At 47.7% G+C, this 27,485-nt stretch overlaps 1 protein-coding gene across 2 annotated transcripts in view; it reads right to left on the reverse strand.

Moving 5' to 3' along the window:
* Positions 1–19,791, reverse strand: part of ATP9A (ATPase phospholipid transporting 9A) — a 167,662-nt gene extending 147,871 nt beyond the window's left edge. Inside the window, exon 1 of one of the 2 annotated variants that reach the window (XM_078371998.1) lies at positions 19,745–19,791. In XM_078371998.1, coding sequence (XP_078228124.1) covers positions 19,745–19,770 — 26 coding nt within the window. In that variant the 5' untranslated portion in view covers positions 19,771–19,791. Of the gene's footprint in view, positions 1–19,071; positions 19,414–19,744 lie in introns of those variants that run through there. The other variant, XM_035298943.3, reaches the window with a different exon arrangement.
* Positions 19,792–27,485: the final 7,694 nt, after the last annotated feature.

The following is a 27,485-nucleotide window of genomic DNA, read 5'->3' on the forward strand; positions in this document are numbered from 1 at the left end:
AGAACTTTGGGAGGCCAAGGTGGGTGGATCACGAGGTCAAGAGATCAAGACCATCCTGGCCAGCCTGGTAAAACCCTCTCTCTACTAGAAATACAAAAATTAGCTGGGAGTGGCGGCACCTGCCTGTAATCTCAGCTATTCAAGAGGCTGAGGCAGGAGAATTGCTTAAACCTGGAAGGCGGAGGTTGCGGTGAGCCAAGAATGTGCCACTGCATTCCAGCCTGGCAACAGAGCTAGACTCTTTGTCTCAAGAAAAAAAAAAGTGGGCCCTGACAGTACTGTAAATATTGAAGGGAAATTGAAAAATAAACAAGCATCTTGCTGAATGAAGGTGACTCAGCTCCTGCTCATTAATTACTTAAATTTATCACTGCAGCACCCAGTACCACTGCCTGCCCGACATTTTGGAACTGTTGTAGAAAACTTGAGCGTGGTGGCACATTTAATACAAGTGACCAAATTCCCCCACATCTGTCCAAACAAGAGAGGTGGCAGCCAAGCTCCCTACTGAGGAGTGGCTTTACACACGCAGCTCCCTCTTCCCCAGGAAGCTGCAGCCACACCCTGCCTGTGTCCTGGATGGACTCCAGCTCCCTGGAGCCCCAGGGTCCAGAGGAGCAGCTGCCCAAAGCTGTGTTGAAGCAGCTGTCACCTTGGTATTGTGGATGCTGCTGTTGTTCCTTAACACCAAACTGAAACTGGACCATCTGACACTCGCCACGACAAAGAAACTTCCATCCCACATTCCAGACAGGCTGGGGAAATGGGCTGCAAGACCGAATCCTTTACGAGTAAGAAATTAGGCTGGGAGCAATGGCTCAGGCCTGTAATCCCACTTTGGGAGGTGGGTGGATCACAAGGTCAAGAGATCAAGACCATCCTGGCCAACATGGTGCAACCCCATCTCCGCTAAAAATACAAAAATTAGCTGGGCGTGGTGGCACTGGCTGTAGTCCCAGCTACCTGGGAAGCTGAGGCAGGAGAATCTCTTGAACCAGGAAGCAGAGGTTGCAGTGAGCCAAGATGGTACCACTGTACTCCAGTCTGGTGATAGAGCAAGACTCTGTCTCAAAGAAAGAAAGAAATTAATGAAGATTCTGAAACAGAAACCACAGATAGAAGCTGCAGTTTCACAAGAGCTGGACCAAGTGGGCTGGAGTAAGGAACCTGGATGTGAAGCTAGACAGACCTGGGTGCAAATCTCAGCCTTGTTCTATTCAGCTACTCTTCTTTTTTTTTTTCTCTTTTCTTCACTTTTTTTTTTTTTTTTTGAGACAGAGTGTCACTCTGTTGCCAGGCTGGAGTGCAGTGGCACAATCTCGGCTCACTGCAACCTCCGCCTCCTGGGTTCAAGCAATTCGCCTGCCTCTCAGCCTCCTGAGTAGCTGGGACTACAGGTGGGCACCACCACACCCAGCTAATTTTTGTATTTTTAACAGAGGTGGGGTTTCACCATGTTGGCCAGGATGGACTCCAACTTTTTTTTTTTTAACTCTTTTTTTTAGAGACAGGGTCTCGCTCTGTTGCCCAGGCTAGAGTGCAGTGGCTATTCACAGGTGTGATCCCACTACTGATCAGCACGGGAGTTTTGACCTGCTCCATTTCCAACCTGGGCTGGTTCACCCCTCCTTAGGAAACCTGGTGGTCCCCCGCTCCCGGAAGGTCACCGTATTGATGCCGAACTTAGTGCGGACACCCAATTGGCATAGCGCACTACAGCCAGAACTCCTGGACTCAAGCAATCCTCCAGCCTCAGCCTCCTGAGTAGCTGGGACCACAGGCACGCACCACCACGCCCAGCAGGTCTCGATCTCCTAACCTCATGACCCACCTTCCTCAGCCTCCCCAAAGTGCTAGGATTACAGGCGTGAACCACCTCACCAGGTTCTCTTTTTTTTTTGAGACACAGTCTCACTATGTGCCTAGTGCCTGCCCGACACTGGCCTTGAACTCCTGAGCTCAAGTGATCCTCCCACCAAAGCCTCCCAAAGTGCTGGGATTACAGGTGTGAGCCACTGAGCCCGGCCCTGGACGACCCAGCTTAGATTCCCACTTTTTCTATCAGAAGAATGATAATAAGACCCGCCTTGCTAAATTACTTTGAGGATTGGACATTTTATATATAAAGGATATGGGACAGTGCCTACCACATAACAGGCCTTCCGTTAGTAATAGATATTCTAATAGATATTCTTGGCTGAGTGTGATGGTTCAGGCCTGGAATCCCAGCACTTTAAGAGGCCCAAAGTAGGCGGATCACTTAAGGTCAAGAGTTCAAGAACAACCTGGCCAACATGGTGAAACTCCATCTCTACTAAAAATACAGAAATTAGCCAAGCATGGTGGAGCACGCCTGTAGTTCCAGCTACTTGGGAGGCTGAAGCAGAGAACTGCCTGAACCCAGGAGGCGGAGGGTGCAATGAGCCAAGATTGTGTCACTGCACTCCAGCCTGATGACAAGAGCAAGACTCCGTCTCAAAAATAAACAAATAAATAAAAATAACAGACCTTCTTAGACCAGGCACAGTGGCTCACACCTGTAATCTCAGCACTTTGGGAGACCGAGGCAGGCAGATCACTTGAGGTCAGGAGTTCAAGATCAGCCTGTGCAACATATTAAAACCCCACCTCTACTAAAAATACAAAAATTAACCGGGTGTGGCGGCACACACCTGTAGTCCCAGCTACTGGGGAAGCTGAAACAGGAGAATCGCTTAAACCGAGGAGGTGGAGGTTGCAGTGAGCCAAGATTCTGCCACTGCATTCCAGCCTGAGTGACAGAGTTAAGACTGCATCTTTAAAAAAAAAAAAAAAAAAGATATTCCTTCTCTTAAGCTATTTTCCTGGATAAAAAAGGAAAACATGAAATAACTTTCTCATCTGTTGATAACAATAGCCATTCAACTAGGTTAAAGTGTAAGTTTAGAAATAACAGTTTACAATGCTTCGTGCTTAGACCATTTATTTATTTAATTTTTATTTTATTTAATTATTTTTTTGAAACAGGGTCTCACTCTGTCACCCAGGCTGGAGTGCTATGGCCCAATCTTGATTCACTGTAACCTCCACCTCCCAGGCTCAAGTGATCCTCCCACCTCAGCCTCCGGAGTAGCTGGGACTACAGGGCCGTATCACCATGCCTAATACTGTATTTTTAGTAGAGATAGGGTTTCTGCATGTTGGCCAGGCTGGTCTCAAACTCTTGACCTCAGGTGCTCCACCCACCTCAGCTTCTCAAAGTGCTGGGATTATAGGCGTGAGCCACCTTGCCCAGCCTAGACCATTTATGTAAAAGAAAACCAAAACGGATTTTCTTAGGACTTGACTCTACAACAAATACAGGTTTTAACAACAGATAGTCTGCTGACCAGATGTGGGATGGTTTCATAAAATCTGGCTGAAATGCAAGGCAAAAGCAAATATTAGATTAGCAGAGCCAAGGGAACAATGTTTCTGAAAAAGGTAACTAATGTAACAGGGAGCTGGCCTCCACAGAAACCATCATCTCTGCTGGGAGTTCCCTACAATCAGTAAGCACTGCGCAAATATTTGCTGAATTGCCTGCATGACACACCAACCTTTCAGGAAGCTAGAGTCCAGGAAACAACAGTCTCAGGACTGACACTATGCTAATCCAGGAAGAACATAAAGAAAAATTAAAAGAAGCCCAGCATGGCGGCTTACGCCTATAATCCCAGCACTCTGGGAGCCTGAGGTAGGCGGATCACTTAAGGTCAGGAGTTCGAGACCAGCCTGGCCAACATGATGAAGCCTTATCTCTACCAAAAATACAAAAATTAGCTGGGCGTGGTGGCAGGTGCCTGTAGTCCCAGCTACTAAGGAGACTGAGACAGGAGAATCATTTGAACCCAGGAGATGGAGGTGGTAGTGAGCCACTATTCTGCCACTGTACTCCAGCCTGGTGACAGAGTGAGACTCTGTCTCAAAAAAAAAAAAAAAAAAAGTAAAAGCAGTATGAATTAAATAGTCTACAGCAGTGGTTCTCAACAGCAGGGTGGGGTGATTTTGCCCCCTGGGGACACCTGGCAATGTCTAGGGATATGTTTGATTGTCACACTGCAGGGAAGTGAGGTGCTACTGGCACATAGTGGGCAGAGGCCAGGGATGCTGCTAAACATCCTACAATGCCCAGGAGAGCCCCCACCAGATAGGGTCATCTGGCCCCAAATGTCAACAGTCCAGAGGTGGAGAACGCTGCCCTGGGCACAATGCCCACTAGGTTTCTGTGATGATGGAACCATTCCATACTGCACCATCCAACACAGTAGCCACCAGCCACATGTGGCTGCTGAGTACCCAAAATACGACATTCAAAGTTTATTTCAATACCCAAAGGAATATAAATCATTCTGCCATAAAGACACAAGCATATAAGTGTTCACTGCAGCACTATTCACAAAGCAAAGCCATGGAATCAACCTACATGCCCATTAATGACAGACTGGATAAAGAAGATATGGCGCATATACACGTGGAATACTATGAAGCCATAAAAAAGAACAAGATCATGTCTTTTGCAGGAACATAGATGGAGCTGGAGGATATTATCCTTAGCACATTAACACAGGAAAAGCAAGCCAAATACCACATGTTCTCACCTATAAGCAGGAGCTAAGTGATAAGAACTTACAAGCGGGCCAGCCGGGGTGCTCACACCTATAATCCCAACACTTTTGGGAGGCCAAGGAGGGCGGAAGGTTGAAACCAGCCTGACTAACATGGTGAAACTCTGCCTCTACTTAAAATACAAAATTAGCCAGGCATGGTGGCACATGCCTGTAATCCCAGCTACTAGGGAGGCTGAGGCAGGAGAACTGCTTTAACCTGGGAGTCAGAGGTTGCAGTGAGCCAAGATTGCACCACTGCACTCCACAACCTGGGCAACAAGAGCGAAACTCTCTGCCTTAAAAAAAAAAAAAAAAAAAAAGAACTTACAAAGAAGGGAACAACAGACAGTGGGGTCTATCTGTAGGTAGAAGGTAGAAGGTAGGGAGACGAGCAGAAAAGACAACTATTGGGCACTGGGCTTAATACCTGGGTGATGAAATGGTCTGTATAGCAAACCCCTGTGACATGAGTTTACCAGTGTAATGAACCTTCATATGTACCCCTGAACCTAAAATAAAAGTTTAAAATTTTTTGTTTCTTTCACTTAATTGATTTCAATAGCCATGTGGTACCATAATGGACGGCAGTAGTTAGAGGGCAGTTAAGAGTGGAAGGAGGCCGGGTGCAGTGGCTCACGTCTGTAAATCCTAGAACTTTGGGAGGCTGAGGAGGGTGGATCACCTGAGGTCAGGAGTTCAAGACCAGACTGACCAACATAGAAAAACCCCATCTCTACTACAAGTACAAAAATTAGTCGGGCGTGGTGGCACATTCCTGTAATCCCAGCTACTCCAGAGGCTGAGGCAGGAGAATTGCTTGACCGGGAGGCGGAGGTTGCAGTGAGCTCAGGGTGCACCACTGCACTCCAGCCTAGGTAACAGAGTAAGACTTCATCTCAAAAAAAAAAAAAAGTGGGGAGAGTGGGAGGAAAGATATGAAGGAAATCTTGCTCCAGCCTAGGTGACAGAGTGAGACTTCATCTCAAAAAAAAAAAAGGGGGGCGGGTGGGAGGAAAGATATGAAGGGAATCTTGCTCTTCCTTCTAAATGTGTCTAAAGGCTATTTTTTTGTTTGTTAGTTTTGAACTAGGTAAATACAAAACCTAAGTCAGGAAGGATCCAAAGAAAGAGGCAAATTCTCAAGTGTGAACATATCTCTGCCACAGAAACGCTACTGGCTGGAGGAGAACTGGGAATATATCAACCACTTCATGAGAAAAGCCAAGTCAGTGTGGCGGCTTCTCTTTAAATGGAAAGCTCAGGTCCTCTGACCCGGCAAGTCCCCCCAGAGGGAGGTGGGGAGCGTCTTACACATATACTGATCCTAGTGAGCAATGGGAGATGCACGAGGATGTTCGCAGCAGCAGCAGGGAGGGCAATGCCTGGGAATGGCAGAGGCACCCCCTGTGCAATGGATTTGTAGCAACTGGAGGTAGACATACACACAATGGCAGGCCAAGATCCAGGTGGTTACGTGGGAAGAAAAAAAGAAGGCAAGAAATATGGAATTTATTGTTTTGTATCTTAATACAAAAATATGTGTTAATATAAGTCTAGGAAAAAGCACTGAGAAACAAACACCTACTCCGCCCCATGAATGTTACCACGGGTGCTCCCAGGGGATGGGTAGTCAGGGATGGTGGGACTGTCGCCTTTCCCTGTTTCTCTGACCCTAAGTCTTTCTCTATGGGTATCCTGCTGTTCATTCAGCAGGCCTGACTCCTGTTACAGAAATATGACTCGCATTGGGCGGCTCACGCATGTAATCCCAGCACTTTGGGAGACCAAGGTGGATGGATCACAAGGTCAGGAGATTGAGACCATCCTGGCTAACACGGTGAAACCCTGTCTCTACTAAAATGCAAAAAATTAGCTGGGCATGGTGGCCAGAGCCTGTAGTTCCCGCTACTTGGGAGGCTGAGGCAGGAGAATCGCTTGAACCCAGGAGGCGAAGGTTGCAGTAAGCCAAGATCGTGCCACTGTACTCCAGCCTGAGCAACAGAGCGAGACTCCGTCTCAAACAAACAAACAAACAAAAAGGCCAGGTGCGGTGGCTCACGCCTGAAATCCCAGCACTTCAGGAGGCTGAAGTAGGCAGATCATGAGGTCAGGAGTTCAAGACCAACCTGATCAACACGGTGAAACCCTGTCTCTACTAAAAATACAAAAATTAGCCAGGTGTGGTGGCATGCACCTGTAACTCCAGCTACTCGGGAGGCTGAGGGCAGGAGAATTGCTTGAACCTAGGAGGTGGAGGTTGCAATAAGCCAAGATCACACCACTGTCCTCCAGCCTGGGTGACAGAGTGAAACTCCATCTCAAAAAAAAAAAAAAAAAAAAAAAAAGGTGTCCCAGTCCCACAATGATCCAGCAGCTATCACACTCAAAAAGGCTCTCACCTTTCCATCTCTGCTATCCCATTATCAAGTACGCTCCTGCAGCCAAGGCAGGCATGACTGGAACCCGATGCTCTCATCTTCCCCACCATTCTACTTTTATGGAACTACCGAACTTCTCTCTAAGACCCACTCACACCAGACATCCTCCTGCAAGCCTGTCCCTTCATCTTCTATTTATCCTTCCAAACCTAACTCTATGCTCTTCACAAAGAGAGGAGGAGGAAGCTCTGAGCTCTTTAGACTTAACTGGTCTGTTTCTGTCTAAACCAGGACTGGCAAACTCAAACCTACAGGGGTCTAGCAAGCCACATAAAAGAATAAGTAGGCCAGGTACAGTGGCTGATGCTTGTAATTCCAACACTTTGAAAAGCTGAGTCAGGAAGATCACTTACCACCAGGAATGTGAGACCAGATTGGGTTACATAGTGAGATCCCATCTCTATTTTTTAAAAATGAACGAAGAAGAAAAAGGAGATGGAGGAAGAAGGAAGAAAGGAGGAGGAGGAGAAAGAGAAGAAGAATAAAATGAATGAAAATAAACACACAGTCAAGTGGTACGTGGCACACCTCCAGTCCAGCTCCTACACAAGCCTAGACCAACTGATTCCTCAAGACAAAGACATTCTGAAGAGCAAATGCTCCGGGTTTTTTTTCCTTTCTTTCTTTTTTTTGAGATAGAGTTTCGCTCTTGTTGCCCAGGCTGGAGTGCAATGGCCCAGGATCTCGGCTCACCACAACCTCTGCCTCCCAGCTTCAAGGGATTCCCCTGCCTCAGCCTCCTGAGTAGCCAGGACTACAGTTGTGTTCACCATGCCCAGCTAATTTTTGTATTTTTAGTCACAACAGGGTTTCACCACGTTGGTCAGGCTAGTCTCAAACTCCTGACCTTGTGATCTGCCTGCTTCAGCCTCAGCCTCCCAAAGTGCCGGGACTACAGGTGTGAGCCACCGCCCCCGGCCAGAATGTATTTTTCTTTTCAAGTTTTAATCAAAGCTTGTATATAAGATGACTTTATTCCTGCATCTTCTCAACTGTTTCTTCCTTGTATTTGCCCTTTTCCTTTCCTACTTGGTGAGATTTGGCTCCTGTTCAAGGATCTTCTTCGGTCCTTGTCCAGTTTTAGCCTAGTGATAACCCCCTTGCTGGGTGAATGCCTACGTGGACACTTGTGCCATCAGCCTTTTCCTGCTGCACCTGGTCAATGTAGACAACATATTTCTCCTGTAAACCTGGACTACTTTGCCAATTTGCTGACCTTTATAGTGTCCTCGTACAACCTGAACTTCATCATCCTTTCAGATGGGCATGGATAGCACGTTGTGTCTCTGTGTCAGCTCTCCAGAAAGAGGGGAAGACATCATCCTCCCATGAACGTGGGAGTGCCTTGAAATGCCTTTTTCGGTTCTTGCTTCAGTGGGAAGTCACAAAGGGATTAAACTTCATTTTGGCCACTCCCGCTTCGGTGATGGCCAAAAAAGGGAAGAGAACTACATGCTCCTGGCCAAAAGCGATGGCTCACACCTGTAATCCCAGCATTTTGGGAGGCCAAGGTGGGTGGATCAAAAGGTCAGGAGATTGAAACCAGCCTGACCAACATGGAGAAACCCTGTCTCTACTAGAAATACAAAAGTTAGCTGGGCGTGGTGGCAGGCACCTGTAATCCCAGCTACTCAGGAGGCTAAGGCAGGAGAATCGCCTGAACTCAAGAGGCAGAGGTTGCAGTGAGCTGAGATCATGCCACTGCACTCCAGCCTGGGCGACAGAGCAAGAATCTATCTCAAAAAAAAAAAAAAGAACTACACTCTGCTTCTGATTCTGTTTACCAGAATGTATTGCTAAGTGAAAAAAAAAAAATGTACTGTGTAGGGCATAATAATAATTAAATAAAAAATAATCTGTCTATCTGTATAAAGGTACATATGCTTTTTTTGATAAATGCTTCAAAATTTCTGGAACAATACATTAGAAACTGGTGAGACTGCTGGCTAGGTAAGGGTACAGGGTAGCTGACTAGAGAGAGTGGGAGGGAAGCTGACTGCAACGGCTCCACCTCTGCACTTCTTAAGTATTAAACCATGTGACTCTGACTCAGTACACTTTTTTCTAATTTAAAAATGAAATAGGCCAGGCGCAGTGGCTCACACCTGTAATCCCAGCACTTTGAGAGGCCAATGCAGGTGGATCACGAGGTCAAGAGATCGAGATCGAGATCATCCTGGCCAACAAGGTGAAACCCCGTCTCTAACAAAAAATAAAAAATAGCCAGGCATAGTGATGGGCACCTGTAATCCCAGTTACTTGGGAGGCTGAGGTGGGAGAATCACTTGAGCCCAGGAGGTGGAGGTTGCAGTGAGCCGAGATCACACCACTGCATTCCAGCCTGGGCAACAGAGCAAGACTCCATCTTGAAAATAAATAAAAACAGGCCCGGTGCAGTGGCTCTCGCCTGTAATCTCAGAACTTTGGGAGGCTGAGATGGGCAGATCACCTGAGGTCAGGAGTTCGAGAGTAGCCTGATCAACATGGCAAAACCCTGTCTCTGCTAAAAAAATACAAAATTAGCCAGGCGTGGGGGTGGGCACCTGTAATCCCAGGTATTTGGGAGGCTGAGACAGGAGAATCCCTTGAACCCGGGAGGCAGAGGTTGCAGTGAGCTGAGATTGCGCCACTGCACTCCAGCCTGGGCAACAAGAGCAAAATGCCATCTCAAAAAAAAAAATTAACATTAACATTAAAAATAAAATAAAATAAAATAATCAAGCTCACCCTACTGCCCAAACAGCACACAGCTCCATCCGCAGCCTCTGATCTTGCCATGAGCTTGCAGTTCAGAGACCAGATATCATTCATCTCCCCTAGCAGGCCTGGCACAGACAGGAGCTCCATCACTGAGCGTGGGCTGATGACTCACTCTCCTGGCCCTTTCACATTCCCCCATGCCCAACACTCCCCCCTCACGCACTTGTGTTTACCTAACACACTCGGTCATAGGTGCTAACGCAGATCTATCTAGGCCAAGCACCTGGCTGGCAACCCCACATAGCACGAGCCTACAAGATTCCAGAGAACAGAGCAGAACCCGGTGGAAGGCAATTTCCTAGACACCAAAAAAACAAGCAAAGACATGAGCAAGTGCTGAGTATGTGTGCCAAGCGCTGTGGCAAAGCCCTCATTCAATTCAAATTACCTGCCTCGCTCCTCCCAGTCATCCTACAGTCGGGGCTTCTACCCCTGCCCTCTTGTAGATGAGGACACTGTACCTCAGAGGGTCTCGTAGTCTGTAAGGGGCAGAGCCAGGCTGTGAGTCCAGCAGGCTGACCCCAGAGCCAGCCCTCTTAGCCAAAGATTGGCAATCTCATTTTGTCATAGAATCTGAGAGCCACCTCTGAATCGTCTAGATGGCAATGTAGGGAGGAATCCAAATGACAGGAACACAGCACACACATACCAAGGGTTCCCCCTGGCACTGCCAGGCGCACCTGCCTCCTCCCTCCAACCCCGCTATGGGGGCTGGCACTGCTATGGTAGCTTCCATGAGCAACACACACTGGGGTCTAAGAACTCTATGAACAGCCGAGTGCAGTGGCTCAAGCCTGTAATCTCAGCACTTTGGGAGGCCAAGGTGGGCAGATCACGAGGTCAGAAGTTTGAGACTAGCCTGGCAAACATGGTGAAACCCCGTCTCTACTAAAAATATATAAATTAGCCGGCCGTGGTGATGAGCGCCTGCAATCCCAGCTACTCAGGAGGCTGACACACGAGAATCTCTTGAACCTGGGAGGTGGAGGTTGCAGTAAGCTGAGATCATGCCACCACACTCCAGTCTGGGCAACAGAGCAAGACTCTGTCTCAAAAAAAAAAAAATAAAATACCTAAGACATGATGCTGGCACCCAATAAACCAACAGAGTTAACAAAATTCTTACTAGAAAATCTACTGTGTGGCTAGAATGGAAGCCCCATGCTGTCAGGGATTTCTGTTCCATGTGTTGACTGCTATATCCCTAATATTAAACTGCCAGAGACAGAGTCAGTACTCAGTAAATATTTATAGAGTGAATGAATGGATGAATCAACAGGAGTTATTTTCAGTCTTCAGGCTATAAACCTCTGTGAACGTTTCTGTGACTGTGCAGAAATCTGGATGCCCTTTCAAACAGCCAGCAATCCTCTGAAACGTCCAAAAACAAGGCCAAAATTCTTAAGCACTGGTTTTCTGCGGCATCACACACAAAGCTGCAGTTTTGAGTGCTTCTTTGTTGATCAGGCTTATCCAACCCCAGATAGGTGACTTCTCAGGCTGAGGCAGGAGTCAGTGCCTTTCTCCACTTTCCCTTTGTTTGCTTTTGGAGGGCCAGGATTCAGAATGAAAAAATTACTCATGGCCAGCTGCAGTGGTTCATGCCTGTAATCCCAGCAGCTTGGGAAACAAAGGTGGGTCAATCACCTGAGGTTGGGAGTTGGCAACATGGTCAAATGCTATCTCTACTAAAAATACAAAGATAGCCAAGTGTGGTAATGGGTGCCTATCATCCCAGCTACTGGAGAGGTTGAGGCAGGAGAAATCACTTGAATCCAGGAGACAGAAGTTTGCGTGAGCTGAGATCATGCCACTGCACTCCAGCCCAGGCAACATGTCTCGAAAAAAGAAAAGAAAAAGAAAACACTATTTCTAAAGAGAAAATAAAATACAAATCAACTTATGAGAATATAAGATACTGGTTAAGTAAATTAGAGATGTCTATTCAAAGAAATATTATGCTGTCTAACAAAATACCTTAGACTAAAGCAAATAATTTAAAATTTGTAAAAAGAAAATTTTTTTAAAGAAATATGCTGTCATTTAAAATGTCATTTGCATATGGCAAAACCCCATCTCTACTAAAAATACAAAAATTAGCCGGGCATGGTGGTGTGTGCCTGTAGTCCTAGCCACTTGGGAGGCTGAGGCAGGAGAATCACTTGAAACCAGGAGGTAGAGGTTACAGTGAGCCAAGATCACACCATTGCACTCCAGCCTGAGCAACAGAGTGAAACTCCATCTCAAAACAATCAATAAAATGAAATGTCATTTGCTAATAAATACATTATAATACACAAAACGCTTTACAGTAAAATGCTAAGTGAAAAAGTAAAACATAAAAACCTGGGGCCGGGCGTGGTGGCTCACGCCTGTAATCCCAGCACTTTGGGAGGCCAAGGTGGGTGGGTCACCAGGTCAAGAGATCGAGACCATCCTGGTCAACATGGTGAAACCCCGTCTCTACTAAAAATACAAAAAATTAGCTGGGCATGGTGGCATGTGCCTGTAGTCCCAGCTACTCAGGAGGCTGAGGCAGGAGAGTTGCCTGAACCCAGGAGGCGGAGGTTGCGGTGAGCCAAGATCGCCCCATTGCACTCCAGCCTGGGTAGCAAGAGCGAAACTCCATCTCAAAAAAAAAAAAAAAAAAACTAAAACATAAAAACCTATGTGTCACACTGGGCAATATAATGAGATCTCATCTCTATAGAGTATCTAAAAAGTGTGGTAATACATACCTATGGTCCCAGCTGCTTGGAAAACTAAGGTGGGAGAATCACTTAAGCCCAGGAGGCAGAGGTTACAATGAGCATTGATTGTGTAACTGCACTCCAGTCTGAGAAAGAGTGAGATCCTGTCTCAATAAATAAATAAATAAATAAATAAAAACCCATGTGCTGCATGCTTCCTACTCATAAAGCAATGTACACGCAGAAACAGGAAGAAAGCATCATCTGCTAACAGGTCTGTGTTCCCTGTGATTGTCTTTGAAGGAAAACTAATGCCAGCATTTCCTTTATCAATTTTCTCTGTTCTCTCTTTTTTATTTTTTGAGATGGAGTCTCACTCTATTGCCAGGATCCAGGCTGGAGTGCAGTGGCATGATCTCGGCTCACTGCAACCTCCGCTTCCCGGGTTCAAGCAATTCCCCTGCTTCAGCCTCCCAAGTAGCTGGGACTACAGGCGCACCACCACACCCAGCTCATTTTTGTATTTTTAGTAGAGATGGGGTTTTGCCATGTTGGCCAGGATTGTCTCGATCTCTTGACCTCATGATCCTCCTGCCTCAGCTTCCCAAATCTCAGCTTCCTGGGATTACAGGCGTGAGCCACTGCTCCTGGCCTTTTTTCTTTTTTTTTTAATGAGACTGAGTCTTGCTCTTTCGCCCAGGCTGGAATACAGTGGCACAATCTCGGCTCACTGCAACCTCCACCTCCCAGGTTCAAGTAATTCTCCTGACTCAGCCTCCCAAGTAGCTGGGATTACAGGCACTCACAACCACGCCCAGCTATTTTTTTTTTTTTTTTTTTTTTTTTCAGTAAAGGCAGGGTTTCACCTTGTTGGCCAAGCTGGATTCAAACTCCTGACCTCAGGTGATCCACCCACCTGGGCCTCCCAAAGTGTCGACAGGCCTCCCAAGTAGCTGGGACCACAGACTCAACCCACCATGCCTGGCTTTATTTATTTATTTATTGTAGAGACAGGGTTTCACTATGTTGTCCAGGCTGATCTTGAACTCCAGGGCTCAAGCAATTCTCCTGCCTCAGCCTCTTAAAGCACTGGGACTACAGGTATGAGCCACTGAGCCCAACTGGAATTCTATTACACAATAAAAAGAAACTTTAAAAACTTCATGCTAAATGAAAGCAGCCAGACACAAGAGGCAGCATGTGGTGTGATTCCATTGACATACAATTTCCAGAAAGGGCAAACCTATGGAAACAGAAAGAGGCCCACTGGTTGCCTGGGACTGGGGCAAGGACAGAGATGAACCGCAGATGGGCTGAAGAAGACGTTCGGAGGTGATGGAGATGTTCAAAACCCGCGTTGGAGTGACTGTTGCGTAACTCTATACATTTGTTTGTTTTTAAAATCAATGGTTTGTGAACTTTCAATAGATGTATGCTATGTAAATTATACCTCAATAAAGCTGTTTTTAAAAACCATGATAGACGATGTACCTAAATATTCAGCTCTTCTTTCTCAATCTGATTCATATTCAAAACTTCCTAGTCCCCCAAATCCAAATGTAACAAGCATCCAAGCATCCTCATCCAATGTGGCCACAAAACGTAGATTGTTACCACGAGGTGAAGCCTTGGGCCACCTGGTATCTAAGCTCCCATCACTGCCACAACATCACACTAGGGCCTCGACATACTTGGATGGAATGCTCTCGACAGTTATTCATTTTCCTGAATTCGATCAGGAAAAAGCAATGAAGTTCATAATATTTCTAAATTTCTCATAAAAGGCCCTCCTCTCAAAGAAGTATGCTGCAGACCCAAGAGCAAACCTCATACAACAACTAATTATCACCATTAGCTCCAGTAAACACCTCAGGCATACTGAGCACTTACTCTTCTAAACTCTACAGGGACTAAACAACTCTATGAGATATATAATTATTGTTACTCCTTTTTTTTTTGAGACAGTCTTGCTCTGCTGCCAGGCTGGAGTGCAGTGGTGCGATCTCAGCTCACTGTAACCTCCGCCTCCCGGGTTCAAGTGATTCTTGTGCCTCAGCCTCCTGAGTAGCTGGGACTACAGGCACATGCCATCACGCCCAGCTATTTTTTTGTATTTTTAGTAGAGACAGGGTTTCACCATGTTGGCCAAGATGGTCTTGATCTCATGACCTCGTGATCCACCCATCTCAGCCTCCCAAAGTGCTGAGATTCCAGGCATGAGCCACTGTATTATTCGGCATTATTTCCATTTTACAGATGAATCAACAGAAACTGAGAGAGGTATTTTCCCAAGATCACACAGCTAGTAAGCAGCAGAGCCTAGTGTAAACCCAGCTCCTCGACGGACTCCTGCATCCTGGCTCCTAACAAACAATCCCTGCTGTGTCACCATGAGAGGAACTCCATTCAGCCATCAGCAAAGGACACGATGTCACAGGATGGTTTCCAGCAACGCAGGTGAAATGCCTTGTTTCCTAACTATACCATTTCAATCATTTCCTCAACATCAGGATGTGGTAACTTTCTCAAGAGACAAAAGAGCTTTGAAACCAGGGTATTCCTCCAGCAAATAAACCGCATGTCTTCACGACATATGCTAAGTGACCCCAGAAATGACTGCATTCTGTCCCCTACAACATGTGGCATCTTGTTTTTGGTTTTTTTAACCACAAATCTCCCAACCATTCCCCAGCTTTATTGCCTAGAACCAGTAAGCGAAATGGGTGGATCGGGTTCAAAACTGCCTCTTCTCACTTACTATCTCAAAGACCGTGAACAAATTGGTATCAGTGAATCTTTGTTTCTCTGTTCAATAAAATGGGAGAATTAACTCCAAAAACTCACATGGTTGTTTTAAGGATTAAAACAGTGCTATTGGGCCAGGCCAGCCGTGGTGGCTCACACCTGTAATCGAAACACTACGGGAGGCCGAGGTGGGTGGATCACCTGAGGTTGGCAGTTCAAGACCAGCCTGATCAACAAGAAGAAACCCTGTCTCTACTAAAAATACAAAATTACCCAGGCGTGGTGGCCCATGCCTATAATCGCAGCTCACTGCGATTATATATCCTCTAGATATATACTCTAGAGGCTGAGGCAAGAGAATCGCTTGAACCCAGGAGGCAGAGGTTGCAATGAGCCGAGATCACACCACTGCACTCCAGCCTGGGCAACAAGAGTGAAACTCAGTCTCAAAAACAAACAAACAACAAACAAAACAGCACTATGTATCTCAAGTATCCAGTAGACAGCCTGACCCATTACATATTCCTTTCTTCGTCCTTTACCGACCCACCAACTTTAGCGCTCATGCTGCCATCCCCCAGTCTCCAGTTATATTTCAGGAAGCTCCTCCATCTCTCTGGGCTTCTCAAAATGTCTCCAAACTTCAGGATTCCCATCTTGACATTGCTACTCCTGAAAATGCAGATTATATACAAGAGCATTACACAATTTGAATCCAAACTCTTGCCACTGTCTAAGAAATACATTGGCCAGGTGAGGTGGCTCATGCCTGTAATCCCAGCACTCTGGGACACGAGGCGGGCAGACCACCTGAAGTTGTGAGTTTGGGACCAGCCTGACCAACATGGAGAAATCCCATCTCTACTAAAAATACAAAATTATCTGGGGGTGGTGGCGCATGCTTGTAATCCCAGCTACTGGGGAGGCTGAGGCAGGAGAATCGCTTGAACCCAGGAGGCAGAAGTTGCAGCGAGCTGAGATCGCGCCATTGCACTCCAGCCTGAGCAACAAGAACAAAACTCCATCTAAAAAATAAAATAAAATACATAAAATAAAAAAATAGATCGATTCCAGGCTAAACATGGTGGTTCCCGCCTGTAATCCCAGCACTTGAGGAGGCCAAGGCAGGTAGATGACCTGAGGTCAGAAATTCAAGACCAGCCTGGCCAACATAGTGAAACTCCATCTCTAAAAATACAAAAATTAGCCGGGCATGGTAGCAGATGCCTGTAATACCAGCTACTTGGGAAGCTGAGGCAGGAGAACGGCTTTGAACTCAGGAGGCAGAGGTTGCAGTGAGCCAAAACCATGCCATTGCACTCCAACTTGGGTAATGAGCGAAACGCCATCTCAAAAGAAAGATTAGTTTCAAAGCTAGCAAACTCTAAAAGGGGCGTAATACTCCATTCTAACACTAACCAGAAAACTTACTTTTATTTTATTATTATTTTCCTCCTGTGTAGCCTGGTTTTGGAGAAAACTTACTTTTAAATAAAAGTATCCTTCTGGGTCTCCATATGAACGGCTCATATTTCAATCATGCTAATGATCACTTTTGAACAAGATTTGAATTTTTTTCTCATGCACTGACTCAGAAGTTCTCAAGTCTGATTGCATATTTAAATCATCAGGGGAGATTAGAAAAAAATATTTATATAGATTCCCAAGGCCAACCCTAAATTCTCATTTTAAAGGGCTAGAATGGGTCAGAAAAGGGTAGTTAAGTTTCCCTGGTGATTCTAATGCACAGCCAGGGTCAGGACACACACACACACCTGTTGGGCAGGTCATCTTTCATTTATCCTCGAATCCCAATCATCTGGAGTGGCTCCTGCACATAGTAGGCTTCTCATAATCGCTCATGGCACGAATTAATAACCACCTGATTTTACAATCCACTCATGTTAATTCATTACAATATTTAATGATGGTGTAGGATGCACCAGGCACTATTCCAGGCATACAGTTCAAGTCAAATGTCATTATTAAAATGCAAGAGGGCCAGGTATCCTGGCTGATGCTTGTAATCCTAGCACTTTGCGAGGCTGAGACAGGTGGGTCACCTAAGGTGAGGAGTTTGAAACCAGCCTGGTCAATATGGCAAAACCCCGTCTCTACTAAAAATACAAAAATTAGCCGTGTGTGGTGGCAGGTGCCTGTAATCCCAGCTACTCAGGAGGCTGAGGCAGGAGAATCGCTTGAACCCGGGAGGCAGAGGTTGCAGTGAGCCGAGATCATGCCATTGCACTCCAGGGCAAGGCTCCGTCTCCAAAATAAATAAATAAATAAAAATAAAAACGCAGGAGGCTGAGGCGGAGGGTTCTCTGAGGCCAAGAGTTCCAGGCCAGCCTGAGCAACATAGCAAGACCTTCCCCTCCCATGCCCCCGTTTAAAAAAATAAACGCAGAACAGAGAAGGGAGGGGTGAGGGAACTGTCTTTGGGTCAGACATTACGGAGTTCCATCTCCATTTTGCAGTCTTCCCTGCAGCCCTTACGACCTCCCTAAGCGCCACTTTCCTCCGTGTAACCTCAGTGAGGCCTCCTCTTCAGAGGATTCTGGAAGCCAGGGACAAAGACCCCACAAAATGGCCGCCGGCACCATTCTTTTATTTTTTTTAATTCCACTGACACCTGGTGAAGCCACCCTTGGGGTTCACCCCACCCGCTGCGTCTCCTGTTCCAAGCAGCTGACGCAGCCATAAGCGGCTGCCACCGGGAAGTGCCCAGGGAAGCCAGAGGAAGGGCGGAGCAGATAGGACGCCGGCCCCGCCCGGCGCCGCCGCGCTCAGCCTCCCGCGGGCTCCAGCCTCACCTGCGCGGCCTGTGGAAATGCACATTCCCCAGGCCCCACCCCCCAGAACTCTGATTGGCGGGTCTAGGCGGGGCCAGGGGATCTGCATTTGCACCAGCGCCCACCCCCTTCCTTCCCACCCCCGCCCCTCACGCCCAGGTAAGTCTATGGCAGGCGATGCGAGGGCAAACCTCCACAGGTCACGCTGCCATCCTCCGAACAGGAAGACCGCGAGTTGCAAAATACCAACCCGTCCCCTCTCCCCTCCTGCGGGAAAACCCTCCCTTCTTCCGCGCCTAGGTTGCCCTCGGGGTCTCCTGCTGCGGGAAGGGCACAGCAGGTGGCATCCCCTATCCCAGCTGTGGGAATCCTCCCCCCAAATTGTGGGAGAAGAACACAAGGGGTAGTGTCACCAAGAGACCAGGAGGAAGCCCTCCCACCCTCCTGCGGCTGCTGGTTCGGGTCCACCCCAAGCGGAGGAGGAAGCGGCCACCGGAGCGCAGGTGGTCTCCGCGCAGCCTCCTGGGACTGGGGCCAGGGGCGCTGATGGGCAACCCCGCGGCGTAGGCCGTGCCCCCTAAAAGCTGAGCGTATCTGGGCTTCCCAAGGAATGCTCCAAGCGCAGAGCTCGGTGAGATACTGACCAAATCGTAATCGCAACCACAGATACTAATTACGGAACAATAAAACGGTTAGAAAATACGGCTGATCCGAATTCCGCGAGTGTGTAAACAGCGCTGGGGCGGGCCCGGCTTCTCCGGGTTTCTAAAGGAAGGTGGGCCGGGGGGTAGGGGGCAGGCCATCGGGCGCTAGAACCCCACAAGGTCGGGATCTGGCTAGCGGCCGGCCGGGGCTGGAGCGCAGGGACCCCCTCCCCGCCTCCCCGGCCCTGCCCCGGGCTCATGGCGCCGGGCGCCGGGCGCCGCGCGGGGCCAACCTGTCAGGCCCGGCCAGGCTGCCTGAGCGCCGGACTCGGGGCGGCCCGGACAAAGAAGGAAGCGGGCCGGGGCCCACTCACCCGGCGCGGGGCCTGCTGTCCATCCGCTTCTTCTGGCGCACTGGCTGCAGCGGGATGTTGTCCGTCATGTCGGCAGCGCCGCCCGCCTTAGCTGCCGCGCCCCCCGCGCTGCCTGGGCCGCCGCCCGGTCCGGCCTCCGCGCCGCCGCCCGCCGGCGCCGCGCAGCCCCGGGGGAGGAGGCGGCGGCAGCGGGCGGACCGGGCCCGCAGCGAGGGGGCGAGCTCGCGAGCGCCGGGCCACGCGCGGAGCCGCCCGCGCGGCCCGACCGACGGACACGGGCGCACCATGGGCCCGAGCTCCGCGCTGCGCCCGCTCGCTTCGCGCTGCACCGCGCCTGCCACTGGGGGCGACCGGGCCGTGTCCGCGCCGCCGCGGCCGCCGCAGTATCCCCGCCCCCGGCCCGCGCCGCGCGCCCCCCACGCGCGCCCACCCGGCCACGCGCCCCCCGCCCACGCCTGCCGTGCGCGCGCCCCGTACCCCCCCCACCCAAATCCTACATTCACAATCACATACCAGCCTACACACGCGCGCTGTCACACTCATCTGCACCAACATCTGATATGCACAATCACACGGGCATCCGGCCACGCTCACCCCATCAGTCACACTCATTCCCACTCGCTCACTCTTGCACCAACTTGCACATTCAGGTGCAGGCCCTACACACACACACCTGCTGCTGCTCACTACCGGCAACATCCGGCATTCACAATCACAGGTGAGTTCTGCGCTCGCACGCGCACACACACATACACACGCTCACCCTCCCGTTGGTCACCATCATCCATGCACCCAACTTCTCAAGCCTTACACACATGCGCCCGCAGAAATCACAGTCACACAGGGACCCTCGGCTTTTCAGTCTCCCTCACCCTCAGTCCTTTGCCATCCTCACCCTCATTCTCTACCTGGATTGTGAGAACTCACCGTCACATACACACACCGGCCTCTTTCATCCAAACACCCTTCAATAATCGGAACACCCTCATTCTCACACCAGCCACTTTCTCTGACTTGCACATGGGCCCCCATCTCAGGCCTCAGTCACTCTGCATTCCCCGTCCCTGTGATTCAAGCTCACACACACACCTATCTCCTTCACCACATCCCACATTCACAGTCCCTTGCACACTCTCCCACATACTGTCTAGGATCATGAACTTTCCAAAGGCCTGATAAAGTTTTGAGAGCAGAAAAAAAAAGTGGGAAGGAACAAAGTGAAGGAGTTTAAAAATCAATATGTAGGCCGGGCGCGGTGGCTCACACCTATAATCCCAGCGCTTTGGGAGGCCGAGGCGGGTGGATCACAAGGTCAAGAGATCAAGACCATCCTGGTCAACATGGTGAAACCCCGTCTCTACTAAAAATACAAAAATTAGCTGGGCATGGTGGTGTGTGCCTGTAATCCCAGCTACTCGGGAGGCTGAGGCAGGAGAATTGCTTTAACCCAGGAGGCGGAGGTTGCGGTGAACCGAGATCACGCCATTGCACTCCAGCCTGGGTAACAAGAGTAAAACTCGGTCTCAAAAAAAAATCAATATGTAGACCGAGTACGGTGGCTCACCCCTGTAATCCCAGCATTTGGGGAAGCTGAGGTGAGCGGATCACCAGAGGTCGGGGGTTCGAGATCAGCCTGACCAACATGGAGAAACCCCATCTCTACTAAAAATACAAAATTAGCTGGGTGTGGTGGTATATGCCTGTAATCTCAGCTACTCAGGAGGCTGAGGCAAGAGAATTTCTTAAACCCGGGAGGTGGAGGTTGAGGTGAGCCAAGATCGAACCATTGCATTCTAGCCTGAGTAACAAGAGCAAAACTCCATTCGAAAAAAAAAATCCATATCTAACAAAAGAGCCTGAAAATGTAATACCATATAAACTAATCTAAATCTGACTTTTATGTAGTTACATCTAATGACAGATCATGTTGGGTGTGGATGCCATTTCTTTTCTTTTTCTTTTTGAAATAGCATCTCCCCCTGTCACCCAGACTGGAGCGCAGTGGTGAAATCTCAGCTCACTGCAACCTCCACCTCCCAGGTTCAAGCAATTCTCCTGCCTCAGCCACCCAAGTGGCTGGGATTACAGACACGCCACCACTGTGCCCAGCTAATTTTCGTATTTTTAGTAGAGATGGGGTTTCACCATGTTGGCCAGGCTGGTCTTGAACTCCTGGCCTCATGTAATCTGCCCACCTCGGCCTCCCAAAGTGCTGGGATTACAGGCGTGGGCCACTGCACCTGGCCCTTTTCTTTTATCTTTCCGTTTTTTAACTTAGTGCTAACTGCCGGTAAGTGAATGCCTTTTATGTTTGCGATCATACAGGGTGGAATCACCAAATAACCCAGTGTCTGGGGTGGATCTCAAACCAAGAAGTGTGACTTACCTCATGCCCCAGAGAAGTCTCTCAAGAAAAGAAGCATGTCATTAGTAATTGCTGCATTGGTGAAAGCATGCATTAGTAATTGCTGCTTTGGAGAGGAAATAGCATTCTCTAGCCAACAGATCTGTGTGTTTTGCTTCCTGCTATCTCTTCTAGATCTAAAATGATGCTTCATACATAGCATGGCACACAGTTGGCACTCAATAAAGGCTTCTTGCATGGAAGAAGTATAAACACTCTGACATGCCAATTATGGCATCAGAGTGGGTGCCACCATCTCCCATCTGCTTTGCTAGACATCCACCTTTCAAACCTACACCCTCTACTACACGGGGTACAAGAGAAGATCAAGGAGGCTGGGCACAGTGGCTCACGCCTGTAATCCTGACACTGAGAGGCTGAGGCAGGAGAATCACTTGAACCTGGGAGGCAGAAGTTGCTGTGAGCTGAGACCATGCCGCTGCACTCCAGCTCGGGCAACAGTGTGAGACTCTGTCTCAAAAAAAAAAAAAAAAGAAAAGAAAAGAAAAAAAGTTATTGTAAAAGCCACTTGTGTTTTGCTAGAGAAAACATGGAGTGTCGACAAAACAAAGTAAGGAAATATTTAAGATCCACCTGGATGTACCACACTAAGGCAAAATGTTAATATGGGAAATTGTCCCTGTGACTGGGGACACGGATATAGGATGGGGACATATGGAACTCTCTGGGCTAATCTGCTTGCATTTTCTATGAATGGAAAACTACTAAAAAAAAAAAATTCCCTGCTAATTAAATTGTATTGTAAAAACCCACCTGGAATCTTTTTTTCAGAGTCAATCACTGATAATGCTCTTGTGTTCATTCTTGAATTGGGGAAAAATATGAATATTCATATCACAGAAATAGGACCTGTAATAGCTAACTTTTTTTTTTTTTTCGAAACTGAGTCTCGCACTGTTGCCTGAGCTGGAGTACAATGGCGTGATATCGGCTCACTGCAACCTCCACCTCCTGAGTTCAATCAATTCTTCTGCCTCAGCCTCCTAAGTAGCTAGGATTGCAGGTGCTCACCACCATGCCCTGCTAATTTTTTTTTTTTTTTTTGTATTTTTAGTAGAGATGGGGTTTCATCATGTTGGCTAGGCTGCTCTTGAACTCTTGACCTCAGGTGATCTGCCCACCTTGGCCTCCCAAAGTGCAGGGATTACAGGCGTGAGCCACTGAGTCCAGCTAATAGCTAACCTTTGATGTGCATTTACATGTGGCAGACGTTGTACTAAGTTCTTTTTTACATTTTTCATGATTGCACTTAATCATTCCAACAATTTTTTTTTTTTTTTTTTGAGACTGAGTCTCACATTGTTGCTCAGACTGGAGTGCAGTGGCACGGTCTCAGCTCACTACAACCTCTGCCTCCCAGGTTCAAGTGATTCTCCTGCCTCAGCCTCCCAAGTAGCTAGGATTACAGGCACCTACCACCACGCCTGGCCACTTTTTTGCACTTTTAGTAGAGATGGGGTTTCACTATGTTGGTCAGGCTGGTCTCGAACACCTGACCTCATGATTGCACTTAATCATTCCAACAATTTTTTTTTTGTTTTTTTTGTTTTTTGAGACAGAGTCTTACCTTGTTGCCCAGGCTGGAGTGCAATGGTGTGATCTCGGCTCACTGCAACTTCTGCCTCCCAGGTCAAGAGATTCTCCCGCCTCAGCCTCCCAAGTAGCTGGGACTACAGGCACACCCCGGCTAATTTCTGTATTTTTACTAGAGATAAGATTTTGTCATGTTAGCCAGGCTAGTCTCAAACTCCTGACCTCAGGTGATCTACCTGACTTGGCCTCCCTAAGTGCTGGGATTACAGGTGTGTGCCACCACACCTGGCCATTTTTAGTTTTAGAGACAGGGTCTTGCTCTGTTGTAGCTGGGACTACAGATGTGCACTGCCATGCCAGGCAATTTATTTAATTTTTTTGTAGAGACAAGGCTTCACTATGTGGTCCAGGCTGGCCTTGAACTCCTGGGCTCCAGCCATCCTCCTCCCTTGGCCTTCCAGTGTCCTGGGTGTGAGCCACTGCACCAGGCCAAGACTCCTTTTCAGCAAGGTAATCCCTCAGGAAGGGAGACACTCACAGGTTTTAATCTTACGCTTGAGAGAGAATCAGATGCCTGCTTGGGACAGGCAAGACACCCAAGGGATCAACAGAGCGGCGCGAGGGTCTGGGAGAGAAGCAAGGCTGAGGGCAGCGATGGAATGTGAGAGCTTCATCTGAGGTCCCCTTCTGGGGATGCAGCACCTCTCTTCCTGAAACAGCACTGCCTTCTCCCCAGGAATGGTCACCTAATGGTTCTGCTTCCTCAGGGAAAGCCACTTGCAGAGGTCCATGACAATCCTCTCCATCCAGCAGGCCCTGGGTGCAGTACACCCCTGACTCCTAGGTACCTGGAGTAGAAAGGTCCTGGAGAGATAAGTCAATCTAGTCTGACTTCTACTTTCCAGAAATCAGAGAGCCTGTGGCCCACAGAGGTCACATTACATGCCTCTATGTCATATGCCATCCATACCTGGTGAATGCCAGGCTGGAGCTGGAATATATCCTGAAACTTTCAGTTTGGTCCACCATGAAGCCTATAAACCTTCAAGCCCACTGCTGCTTTATTTTTTATTTTTTTATTTATTTGGAGACGGAATCTCGCTCTGTCGCCCAGTGGTGTGATCTTGGTTCACTGCAACCTCCACCTCCCAGGTTCAAGCAATTCTCCTGCCTCAGCCTTCAGTGTAGCTGGGGTTAACAGTGCCTGCCACCACAGCTGGCTAATTTTTGTATTTTTAGTAGAGACAGTTTTTCACCACGTTGGCCAGACTGGTCTCGAACTCCTGGCCTCAGGTGATCCACTGCCTCAGCCTTCCAGAGTGCTGGGATTACAGGTGTGAGCCACTGTGCTCTGCCCCCACTGCTACTTTAAACCTGCTGCAAAGAAGGGGCGTTTGATGGTAAGCAGGCAAGAAGTCAAGGGTAAGGGCAGTGATGAGAGATGAAGGAGGCAGGGAAAATGGAAATAAATAATAAATACGCTTTGGGAAAACTCAGGCTGGGAGTGAGAAAATAAAATCCTTTTAGTGCCTACAATGCTGTCCCCACGAATTCTCTCTGAATAAACATTCTAAGTATCCCCCAAAGTCTCCCTACACTATTGCAGTTTGGGCTGAATATCTATCATGGCGGCTGTGCTGTGCATTATGGGACATTTAGCAGCATCCTTGGTTGCTACCAACTAAATGCCAGTAGCTGCCTCACACCAGCTGTGACAACCACAAATGTTTTCAGACATTGTTAAATGTCTCCTGGGGGAAAAAATTGTCCCTGGTTAAGAACCACTGAGTTAGAATGTGATGTTAAATCATTTTAAAATTTCTAATAAGACTGTGTGTGTCTTTTTTTTTTTTGAGACGGTCTCACTCTGTTACCCAGGCTGGAGTGTGGTGGTGTGATCTTGTCTCACTGCAACCTCCACCACCTCCCGGGTTCAAGTGATTCTCCTGTGTCAGCCCCTTGCGTGGCTGGGATTACAAGTGTGCACCTCCGTGCCTGGCTAATTTTTGTATTTTTAGTAGAGATGAGATTTCACCACGTTGGCCAGGCTGCTCTTGATCTTCTGGCCTCAAGTGATCCTCCCAAAGTGCTAGGATTACAAGCCTGGCATGACCCACCATGGGCAGCCGACTGTGTCTCTCTCTAACACTTACCAATCCAATCCTCTCCCAATCCTTTATTTATTTTGTTTTGTTTTGTTTTTGGAAAGAAAATGTCTTAGGTTGAGAACTTTTAACAAGCAGCAATATCTAGCTAAAATTTAATAATATTCTGAGCTGGGTATGTGTTTTTGAGATAGGGTCTTGCTCCGTCCAGCCCAGGGTGGCGTGCAATAGTGTAATCAAGGCTCACTATACCCTTGGCTGCTCAGGCTCAAACTATCCTCCCACCTCAGCCCCCCAAGAAGCTGGAACTATAGGCACGCACCACCATGCCCAGCTAAGTTCTGTATTTTTTTTGTAGAGATTGGGTTTGCCATGTTGCCCAGGCTGGTCTCAAACTCCTGAGCTCAAATGATCCTCCTGTCTCAGCCTCCCAAGTGCTGGGATTACAGGCATCAGCCACCACACCTCAAAATATTCTATTTTTACTTCCAAAAGGGGCACTAAGAAGGTTAGGGAAAAAAATCAACAGATGTCCGATCATTCCATCAGGCAGTAATGTATGGTCTATACGTAGGGGGGTACAGTCAGACACAGCCCTTGTTTCAAGAAAAGGACATCCTCCTGAAGGTTGTCAAAAGCTTTGAAAGCATGAAAAAGATTACTTGATAACCTGCCTTAGCACACTTGTCCAGGTTCCCTGTGTCTTTTATTGTCCTTGAGCTAGTTTACAACTCTAAAAATTGTAGAAAACTGATAATTATGCAAATGATTTTTGTGCATAGAAATGCAAATATATTTTGTCCAGTGGAATGATTGCCTGTGGATATTAATCATGCTTTGCATCTGTTTGTAACTTCTTTTCAACATTCCTAATTGCCAGCAATTTAGGAGTTCATTTTAAATTCTCTGGGCTGGATGAGGTGACTTAGCCTGTAATCCCAGCACTTTGGGAGGCTGAAGCAGGCAGATCATGAGGTCAGGAATTGGAGACCAGCCTGGCCAATATGGTGAAACCCCATCTCTACCAAAAATACAAAAAAATTAGACGGGTGTGGTGATGCACACCTACAGTCCCAGCTACTCAAGAGGCTGAGGCAGAAGAATCTCTTGAAACTGGGAGACGGAGGTTGTCGTGAGCCAGGATCACACCACTGCACTCCAGCTTGAGCAACACAGCGAGACTCTCTCAAAAAATAATAAATGAATAGATAAATAAATAAATAAATTCTCCTCTGAATCAATTGTAAATTTGTTAATAATTCTTTGACATGTGTTCATTTTATACAAGCATACCTGAGAGATATTGTGGGTTTGGCTCCAGATAAATAAATAAAACAACTTTTATCTCAGTAATGCAAGTGTTTTTAAATTATCAGGCCCAGAGAGACATTTAAAAGGAAGCGGCAATCACGTTCTACTCCCTCCTTTGAGCTACATATTTATCTCCTGAAACTGCACGTTATTGCCACAAGTAGCTAGAAATTAACCTAATAATGCTGCACCAGACACTATAACCCACACCCTACAGGTTAACAATGTATAGTCAATTACTAATCAATGTTATTTCTGTAAGCCAATGAGAATTTCTGATGAACAACTTTGTATCAGCCCAATCCCTGTCCTAATTTTTCCCTTTAAAAACCTGCTAATGGCCTGGTGCAGTGGCTTGCACCTGTAATCCCAGTACTTTAGGAAGCCATGGCAATAGGATTCCTTGACCCATCTGTACAAAAAACTTAAAAAATTAGCTGGGCGTGGTGGCATGAGCCTGTGGTGTCAGCTACTCAGGAGGCTGAGGTGGGAGGATTGCTTGAGCCCAGGAGGCTGAGGCTGCAGTGAGCCATGATTGTGCCACTGCACTCCAAGCTGGGTGACAGAGCAAAACCCTGTCTCAAAAATAAATAAATAAATAAATAAATAAATAAATAGGGCAGACTCAGTGGCTCATGACTGTAATTCCAACACTTTGGGAGGCCAAGATGAGAGGATCACTTAAGTCTGGGAGTTTAAGACCTCCTTGGTCAATATAGTGAGACCTCGTCGCTACAAAAAATACAAAGTTAGCTGGGCATGGTGGTACATGCCTGTACCCTCAGCTACTAAGGAGGCTGAGGTAGGCAGATTGCTTGAGCCTGGGAGGTTGAGGCTGCAGTAAGCCATGTTCGTATCACTAAACTGTTGACAGAGCAAGACCCTGCCAATCAATCAATCAAGCAAGCAATAAACTGGTTTGTAACAAAAGCCATACAGAGGTCATATCCAAGGTTCCTTGGGTCTGAGTCTCCAAGCAGCTGTCCTCACTTTCGCTCAAGTAAACTCTTTCAATTCTGTCTTGTGCCTCAGCCTCTTCC

The sequence above is a fragment of the Callithrix jacchus genome, chromosome 5 (assembly GCF_049354715.1).
Source record: "Callithrix jacchus isolate 240 chromosome 5, calJac240_pri, whole genome shotgun sequence".
Lineage (NCBI taxonomy): Eukaryota > Metazoa > Chordata > Mammalia > Primates > Cebidae > Callithrix > Callithrix jacchus.